This window comes from Nicotiana tabacum, chromosome 9, assembly GCF_000715075.1.
Source record: "Nicotiana tabacum cultivar K326 chromosome 9, ASM71507v2, whole genome shotgun sequence".
NCBI classification, from domain to species: Eukaryota; Viridiplantae; Streptophyta; class Magnoliopsida; order Solanales; family Solanaceae; genus Nicotiana; species Nicotiana tabacum.
The window spans coordinates 16,576,488-16,586,857 of NC_134088.1; the positions used below are offsets into that span (position 1 = coordinate 16,576,488).

The 10,370-nt window shown below is 33.3% G+C and overlaps 1 protein-coding gene across 1 annotated transcript; it reads right to left on the reverse strand.

The window, feature by feature from the left end:
* Positions 1–709: 709 nt before the first annotated feature.
* On the reverse strand, positions 710–6,034 carry LOC107815824 (pyrophosphate-energized vacuolar membrane proton pump-like). The gene is given in 8 exon segments (NM_001325961.2): positions 710–1,221; positions 1,306–1,365; positions 1,452–1,862; positions 1,965–2,295; positions 2,382–2,468; positions 2,750–3,129; positions 3,242–3,816; positions 5,675–6,034. Coding segments are annotated over 8 exon segments (2,301 nt in total). The 5' UTR covers positions 5,925–6,034; the 3' UTR covers positions 710–1,014.
* Between the last annotated feature and the right edge of the window lie 4,336 nt (positions 6,035–10,370).

Consider the following 10,370-nt stretch of genomic DNA (forward strand, 5'->3'; position numbering starts at 1 on the left):
ATTGATGAGCTTAACTCAATACTTATAATAGGTCATTTTTCTATTTTGATCCAGTTGTTTCCTAGAAAAAATTGAGGAAAGTGGTCTGCATATCTTTGTATAAAGAAATTAGTTTGGTCTGTTAAACACTTATCAAGATTCAGAGTGGTATTTCTCATATTTGTGGAGGTGAATGGCTTTGCCATGATAGAGACGAGGTCCAAGTAATTGATTCCTTGATTTTCTTTATTTAAACCAATATTATATGTTAATAGTATATCAATTTTAACATCAGTGTTTTAATATATTATTTTATGGATTAAGCTTTTAGTGCTGAATTGAGTTATATAGCAGCTTGCTTCTCTTAAATTCATTATTTTTAGGCTATGACTTGTATGGGGTCATTTTGTAGAGCTACCGGGTGTTATAAGTTTCGCCCAAATGAGTATAAATGAATTTTGGTGGGGAAAAAAATTAATCGGAAATGTAACATTTCAAGTTTGAAACAATACAAGTATAATATGAAATTTTATACTAGAGTTGTTTGGAGGGATAAGCATTTCCCATTTTAGAGATAATGTAAAGTTGTTGTGTTTATGTTGTCAAAATACTTGATTGATTACAACTCGCTGTCTCTTTCGATGTTAGAAGCCGAACTGTAAATCTGGTCAAAATCACAATGTAAAATTGGAAGTATATATTATATTGTAGATTTTGGCAACACAAAGCATAAGAAAAAATTCAAAAATTTAACACCCGAAAAAACGGGTATGGACAAGAAGGTATTTAAGAAACTGATACAAATTACTCTAGGAAAGAATATTTGATGTTCTTCTGAATTCTGCAAAAACATTTCACCCTTACCATCACCATTCATCAAACTCATTGTCGAGAATATCTCTCCTTCCACAGCGCCCACATTCTAGCGACTAAAAACACGAAAAATGCTGGAAAGGTAGTTAAACGAAGAGAAAGGGAGAAAGAGGAACGATAGATTTCGTGAGACAGTCATGTGACATAGGAGTGGCATTCGTTTTAAAATAGCTTGAAGAGAAGACCACCGTGAGTGGCAAAGAAGGGAGCGAACACAAGGGATTCGACAGCCATCAGCTTGATGAGAATGTTCAGTGATGGTCCAGATGTATCCTTGAGAGGGTCACCAACAGTGTCACCAATCACAGCAGCCTTGTGTGCGTCAGATCCCTTGGGGCCAAGGGTTCTTGCATGTTCTGAGACTCCAGCCTATCGTTCAAAGACCAACACAAATAATTAGTGTTGAAATATAGTTTCTATAGCTTGGTCCAAATGAAAGTTCCAATATTTTACCTCAATGTACTTCTTAGCATTATCCCAGGCACCACCTGTATTAGATGCAGAGATGGCAATCTACAAGAACAAAGTTAATCCGGGATTAGAGATTTAGACCATTTGAAAGTATTTTAAAACACATCATCAATATATGATGTGTTTACCTGTACGCCAGAGACGAGAGATCCTGCAAGCACACCAGAAAGTGTTTCGACGCCAAACAAGATCCCAACAATCAATGGAGTGAGCATGACAAGAGCACCAGGTGCAATCATCTCCTTGATCGATGCATCTGTGGAGATCTTGACACAGGTGGCGTAGTCAGGCTTGGCAGTTCCTTCCATGAGACCAGGAATGGTGTTGAATTGCCTACGCACTTCCTCAACCATCTTAAGAGCAGCGCTTCCAACACTCTTCATTGTCATGGCGGAGAACCAATAAGGAAGCATGGCACCGACTAGCAAACCAATAAATACTTTAGGTGTCAAGACATCTACAGTGGAAATTGCTGCTCGGCTGACAAATGCTCCAAAGAGGGCCAGAGACACGAGAGCAGCAGAACCAATGGCAAATCCCTGTCATCATTACAGGTACAATCGAAGTTAAAAACACAAGCTAATGTAGCGACTTCAAACTAAACCCCGGACGATGCTTAGCGTGTAGCAAATTCATTTTACCTTTCCAATAGCTGCAGTGGTGTTTCCTGCAGCATCAAGTGCATCAGTTCTCTCTCTGATTCTGTGGCTCATGCCAGCCATCTCAGCAATGCCTCCTGCATTATCACTGATGGGACCATATGCATCAATTGCCAAACCAGTGGCTATAGTGCTCAGCATTCCTAGGGCAGCAACTGCAATGCCATACATTGCAGCAAAGCTGAAGCTAACAAATATACTGACTGCTATGGCAAATATGGGGATGATCACTGATTTATAACCCAAGGCAAGACCAAAAATAACATTTGTTGCAGCACCAGTCCGACATGAATCAGCAACATCTTGCACAGGGCTGGAAAGGGAAAAAGACAGCTTAAAATTTCTGATATACAAGAGCCAATGAAGCTAAGAAATTGACTACAAAAACCAGGTACCCACCTGTAAGCATTGCTGGTATAGTACTCGGTGACGAACCCAATAATAAGTCCAGCCCACAAACCAACTCCGACACACAAGAACAACTGCCTGCAAGTTTAAATCAGATTCAGCTACCTGTGCGCCTCAGAATTAAAAATTAAGAGACAGGGAAAGGAAGGTCAAAAAGCAGCTTTTCATCCATTCAAACGGAAAAAGGTTTTGTCAAATCTTCTGCAGGGGATTCTTCTATCTTCATACTCATTTAATGCTTTCAACTTCCAGTTTTTCACAACCAATCCCAAATAATATGAACCAATATACAGACAATGAGACAATGCAGGGGTGTCACTACACCAAGTTATAAAAGTAACAGCGGATTTTAGACTTACCAGCTTTTTACTTCTTTCTGAGCCCCGAAATTGAATATTGTGAAGGTCGATGGAAGGGCAATCCAAGTAACAACAGCAATTCCAACTGTCATGAGAGCAGTTGAGATAACGAGTTGCTGCTTCAATGCTGGCTCAATTTCCTTAACAGCCTTGACTTCAAAGAAATCAGTTGCGAATAAGGTGGTAAGCAAACAAACAAGGATACCAACAGAGCTGACGAGAAGGGGATATAGCATAGCAGTGAACTCATGGTTGACACCGAAGGAGGAGATTGAAGCAACAACAAGAGCTGCACAGGATGACTCTGCATAAGATCCAAACAGATCTGATCCCATACCAGCAATATCTCCGACATTGTCACCGACATTGTCAGCAATAACCTGAGAGACCATTTACACTTCAGAGCTAACTAGAAAAGCAGCTTTTTAATAAGGCTGACTAAAAAATAAGTTTTTAAGTGGATTGTTAAAATTAATTGATAAATAACCATACCGCTGGGTTTCTAGGATCATCTTCAGGGATATTCCTTTCCACCTTGCCCACAAGATCAGCTCCAACATCTGCTGCTTTGGTATAAATACCTCCAGCAACTCTACCAAAGAGGGCCATTGAAGATCCACCAAGCCCATAACCTGTTATAGCCTCAAAAAGACCTTCCCAGTCATCACCATAGTACAACTTAAATAGAAGGATGGTTATGTACAAAACCAGAAGACCATTTGCAGCAAGAAGGAAACCCATCACAGCACCAGATCTGAATGCAACAATAAAAGCCTTCCCAACACCTTTTCTAGCCTCCAAGGTAGTTCTGGCATTTGCATATGTAGCAATTTTCATTCCAAGAAACCCGGACACCACAGATGTAACAGCACCAAGCAAGAAAGATACGGTGCTGAAGACAGCAGTGGCAAGAGCGGGCTTGCAAGTTTTGGTGCTGTCATATGTACAGGGTTGGTTCTTTGTGCTGAAACCCTCAACAGAGCCGAGGAAAAGGAAGATTAAAATTGCAAAAGCAACCATGAAAACACCAACATACTGGTACTCAGTAAAAAGGAATGATGTTGCACCTGTGGCATCATTAGATTCGAAGTTATTATCAGGGAGGTTAAATTATAAAAGTTAACAATCAGGTAAGAGTTTTTTTAAGCTCTCTCTGAGACACTAATTATGCAGCAACAACACAAAATATTCTTTACCAAAGAGTAACGTTGCAATGTTCCAAATAAATTATCACCAAGAGAAACTAAAGGTATTTGCTATCGTATAGACATTTTCTTTTAACTTGTTGTATGAATTGCTAGATTTGTTTAAGTTCAGTTGATAAATGCTCAGATATAATATGCATATCCACAAGATACTGAAAAAGAATTAAATTTGTTTATCTTAATTTATAATTAGCAAAAAGACTTTAAGCATTAAGTATCTCAAAATCAGCAGCCTTGCCACTAAGGTGGCCATCTATATTAAACAACTGACACGTGATGGTGATGATAGCAAATTACCAAGCCAACACGGCATGTTAGATCTACTAGTGTCAGAACAACACCGACAGGCAAGTGTTTAACAGCAACTAGGAATTTATTATTTTAGGTATGAAAGGTTGCTTGAAATAGTACCTAATTTGCAATTAATTATGCCATTCATAATCACAACCACCAAAGAAAGTTCCACTATAATTAAAGACCAAAAGTAAAGTCCAAGTCTAGAAAACGTGTGACAAAAGCAAGAAAGAATTACATAATTTAATAGAGTTGAAGCCTTATGCGCAGATGGTATAAAAAATATTTACTCAATCAAACTACATGCATAAAGTAATTACACTGAGAAGTTATATGATAAAAATTAACTGATAATCTAGTAAAAATGATAACTAGATTACTATCATAGGTTAAACTGATAGTGAAAAAAGAATTACACAGTATAAAAAATATTTACATAATTAAATTATATATAAGCTAATTATGTCTATATACGATAATTAATTAGTAACCTAGTAAAATGATAATTAACTTTCAATCACTAATTAAAATCACAAGTAGTGAAAAAATATTTTATGCAGGTAAAAAATATTTACACAACACAAATTACATATAAGGTAATTACACATAAATCTATATGATAAAAATTAATAAGTAACCTAGTAATTATGATAACTAAGTTGCTATCACCATTAAAGTATATAAAAAACTTCTATGCAGTGTAAAAAATAAGGTTATTGCATGAATCAATGTGACAAAAATTAAGTGATAACCTAATAAAAATGATATTAACTTGCTATCACCGGTAATTACTAAGTATAAAAAAAACTTTTTACTATACTCCGGTGTATATAACTTAAATCCAATTTGATAACGAGAACAACACGGAATGAACGAAGAAGCTAGATCTTTATCTATCACCAAAAAGAAACTAATTTACAGCATTAATCAGCATATCACATCTGGAATTACCAAAAGGAATCACGAAAAAAGGGTAACTTGCTATCATAAATTACTCCAAATTAACCTCGCAGTAAAAACAGAAACAATTCTCATAAGTTTACTCCTATTCACCGTCAATATAATTAAGAAAAACCATCCCACAAATATGAATCTGTATAAATTAAGAACTTAAATCAAGGTTTATCAGCTATTCAACAGAAAAAAAAAAAAAAGGAAGATCAAATGAAAGGCAAATTTTACAAAAACCACATAAATGAGTTCAAAAATTGATACTGAGTTCTATTGCATTAAGTAATTACAGACAAATTTCTTAAAAAATTAGTAATCCCACAAAAAAAAGGATAACTTGCTATCACAAATTAAAACTCATGAATAGTGTAAAAATGATATAGTACTAGTCAATGTATTGACTTTAATTCAAAATTTAAACCACAATAAAAGCAAATGTGACGTATATTTACTGCGGTAATTTATTTATTTTTACCTTCGGAAATGGCGTTTTGAATTTCTGCACATTTCTGAACAACATTATGGTCATTAATGCCTTCTTCTTCTTCAATGAGCGATTCAGCAGCGTAACCATTCTTATCGTCGGCGGCGCCGGAGGACTTATCAGCACTGAGCGTCACTTTAGAGACGAGAAACCACTGAAATAGCGAGAAAGCAATACCGACGACGGCACATACCGGAATCAAAATCTCCGTTCCGAGATCTGATAAAATTGGCGCTCCCATAACTCCGACCGACGGCGGACTACCGGAGCTCCGGCTAGAAATGAAGAAAAAAATAGAGAGAGAAAACGAGATTTGTGTGAAGTGTGCTTTGTGGTTACACTGAAGAAGTGTGAAGATAGATATGTGAGAAGGTGGTTATGTGTTGATATTTATAGTGTAAAGCTGCGCCAGCCAGGTATATAGATAAATGGATTTCTGTTAGGTTGTAAAAATCAAAACTACGGACTTTCTATATTTCTTTTTCTCTTCATTTTTGTTTTCAAATTCATTTTTATTGACTATTGCTCAAGTGCTCATTTATTTAAAAAGAAATTAGGTGGGGGTTTGGTTAAAGTTTTTCGAAACTTGAGTTTGTTTATTAAATTTATGTGCATTAAGAGTGAAAGTAATATTTACATGTCTTAAAAGATAATTATAGATAAATTATTTTAAAATAAATTTAGGTGAGATTTGTTTGAAGTTTTTTTAAATTTGAGCTTGAGTAGTAAAAGCTTTCCAAAAAAATTATACGATTAGGCCACTTAAAAACAATTTATTTAATAAGTATTAATTAGTATTTTAGATAATAATAAATATATATGCTACAACAAGCTAAATTATATTAACTCTGTAAAAAGAATTTACACATATCAATATATATAATTTAAATCTTTTGGGAAAAAATGTATTAGGTTATGATTCTTTTAGAAAATATATTAACTTTTTGTAAGATTTTTCAAACTCAAAGACTAGTATTTGGAATTTTTAAAATTTTGAAATATTGAGTTTGGAAATCCTTTTTAGAATAATTAGGTTTTTTTTTTGTGGCAAAGCAAATCAAATTAACTTTTTCAAAATTCAAAAACTGAGTTTGCAAACTCAACAACACCCTTAAATAGCCTTGAGTTTTGTTGAGAAAAATAAAATACACTGAAATAAATAAGCTGCTAGATTTTAAACACGAGTCTCACCTACCTAATTGACAGTTGAGAATCTAAATGTAAGGATCTAGGGAGAGTTGAGGATGTAATTTGGTAGAAATATGACATTACATATTATAAAAGCTTTTGTCCAACTATAAAAAAGGCAAATTATGAAGGTAAACAAGTTAATTAATAATTAGCTTTTTAATTATGTGCAAATAAATCTTATGCATCAACAAATGACTACTGCTCTTCCATATTTTCAAGTTAATAATTAATTTATTTTCTTTCATTAGATAATTTTAGTTAAAATTACGATTTGAAGCTTATAGATACGGAATTGTAATTCTTTTAAGATACTAGATTTTAAATTATTAATTTGTCTATATTTAATTAATTTTTTTAGACAAGTACAAAATTAGAACCAAAGCTACTGAGTTCGATCGAATACGTCATTGGTACTTTAGCTCCACCCTATGCATCAAAGGCTTAAAAAGAACATAATTTTTTTTATATAACAATAACATTATCATGTCATGATATTAAAAATAAAATAAACACCAGTTATACTATGTGGTAAGGAATAATGTTTTCAACCAACATTGTAAGCTATAATATTTTGATCATTATACTCAAAATTCTATAATTCTCTTTAGAATAAAATGATTTGAGGGTATCAACTAAAAAAATTAGATAGCTTTATCCAGAGTTATAAATATTTGAAGGTCTTAAATTAAACAGAAAAGTTGTGAAAAAAAGGTAAGAGAATTTAAAGTTAGTGTGAATTACACGCTAAGTAATACTACCAATATAGAAGATAATAAGATAGAGCATCCACGTCAGAGATGAGAAAGATAAAGAGATTGGCTTCAACCCTTCCAACGGACAAAAGAAACCGAATATTGTAAAAAAGGAATGTAGTCATTAATTAAGAGATAATTAAAAGTCTTAACGACTCTCTAAAATATCTGCCTTAGATTAAATATTAAATACAGAAGAGAAGAACCATAGAAGGAAAGGTGGCATATTCGGATAAACTCTTTACCTATTTTTATTGTAACGAGAAAATAAAAATAAAAAGTTCCAATCCGTAATAGGTCATTACCTCCGGACCATATTAGTTGTCCTGATTATTAAATATATTTGGTCCACGATAGTTATTTGTTTGTTTTTCATCCGGTCTTCGATACTCGCATTGGAATTCGACTATATTCGGATTCGTGCTGCGTAGGGCTCCATTCGGGGAGAAGCGCTCCCTACCAAGGATTTTTTCATACCCAAAACTTGAACTCGAGACCTCTGCTTAAACGATGAGCAGCCTCACTTGATGCACCACATCCTTTAATGGTAGGATAGTTGTCATTTTAGTAAATCAAGGTATAATTAATTTCTGTTTTTCCATTTGGCCTTAGTATTAAATGTTCTTGAAGGTAAAAATGTTGACTAGATAGCATAAAAAACTTTTAAAAAAAGAGTATTAAATAAGGGTATAGTAGTCAAAAGCTCTTTTATTACTCCCTCCGGTCCACTTTAAGTGATTTTTTAACCTTTTTTGTGATCCATAATATTTGATTTTTTCAGATATCAAGAAAGAATTAACTTTTTCTTTATTGCCCTTAAAGTAAAGAGCCTAGGAGTAGTTTGTTATATTTCCAACGAGCAAATAAATGTTAATATGGTCAAATTTATTATTAATTAATATTAAAAGATGAATTCCTTAATGTGTATGAAAAGTGCAAAAAAATCATTTAAAGTGGACCGACGGGAGTAATAATTTCTTAAGAAACGTATAAAAGAGAAAAAGGACAACTAAAATGGACCGGATGAAGTACCATCGAGAGTGTAGTTAGGGTCAGTGTTTCAAAAAGTATTTTCGGGACTACTCTCGGTACTCGCCCTTGAACAAAACACTATCAAAAGGCCTTAAGGATATTGTGCAGAGGCGAATCCGATATTTAAATTCAGTGGGTTTCAACCTTTAAGGTTTTAGTTATCTTGTAAGCTTGAACACGTTAATATTTTAAAGTTGTGGGATTATATCTATTATATATTACACTGTTAGTGAATTTTACATATATATTTATGCTCAGTATAAAAAAGTTATGGGTTCAATTGAATCTGATACCTTTGTGTTGAATTCGCTCTTGGTCATGTGTGCGGCTAAATTTTGTGAGACTTATACCCTCAAGTGCCTCACTGTGTGCTCTAAACACGTGTAACGCTCAATGCTTGAGACTTGCCCAACAGTTATGCAAATCACGTGTCGAATTTACTTATTAGCTTATTAGCACCGTTGACCTTAAAATTCTTTAACAAATGAATAATTAATTTTTTTAATCTGTATGAATACGAAAATTGTGAATAACTCAAATAATGAACTATAGCATTGCATATTTACTAATTGAGAACATCGTGAGGATGAATATCATTTGAATATTTCTTCTGAAAATAGATAACCAAAATTCATATGTTTACCTGCTAGATTTTTATGACTTAATTCTGCGTCTCTCAAAATTATTATACATTTTGCTATTTAAAAATAATTATGAATTTACTCATAAAGGAGTAATATTTTAGATTACAGTATTAATTAATAAAATTTATTGAGCATTTACTTTTAGAGAGATAAAATATGCAGTTTATTAATACCTTTTAACAAATTAGTATAAGTTTTAATTGTTCGAAAGTTAAGACGTTATAGTTTATATGTAGTTTGATAACAATTGTAACACTATTGCATTGTTTATACTTGTAAAATATGTTAGATATTTAATTTTCTATGGGTTTCTTTAATTTCTTTTAGTCTTCTTAAACTTTTAATGCATTTTTATATTTTTATGTTATAATGCTATATTAATTTATAAATTAAGCATTTATATCAAGTAAAACGCTCGCCTTATGCCCTTACCTTTTAAAACATTGGTTAGGATAGACGAAATTTCTCCAATTTTTAATCAAATATTTTTAAATCCTATATAGGAACACTTAACGCATGATTGGTGCGTTACTCATGAAAAAAAGAAAGGGAAAAGTTATTTCTTTCCTTTTACCAGAATTTGAACCCTTTTTTAGGAACCCTGCTTTCTCTTGTTCCTTTTCCCTTTTATTATTCTCCTTTTCTCCTCTCTTTTCTTGCTTTTTAAAAAGGAATGAATTCAAATAAGGAGAGGGAGGGAAAATTCAAAGAAAAAGGAGATGTTGTAGGCAAATTCTTGAAAATGGTTCTTATTCTCATAACTTTAAAAGTTAGAAAAGAAGGACAAATTATTGAACCACATGAATCTGGCTAGCTTTTTCCAAAGGTGGGATCATGAGACATATCAAGCAAAAATTTATTTTCTGGGCCAAATCGGGTATTTGTACGAGTTAATGCCATGCAATTAAATTCAAAATAAGAAGACTTTAATATACTGCTAGACATTTTGTGGACTAAATATTTGTGAACTAAGATCTTAACGGATAATACACGGGCCTGCCTCGCTGGCACCTCGGCTCTCTTTCTGCTTTCTGTCTGTCTACACGCAGAAAATGTTAATAAAACGTT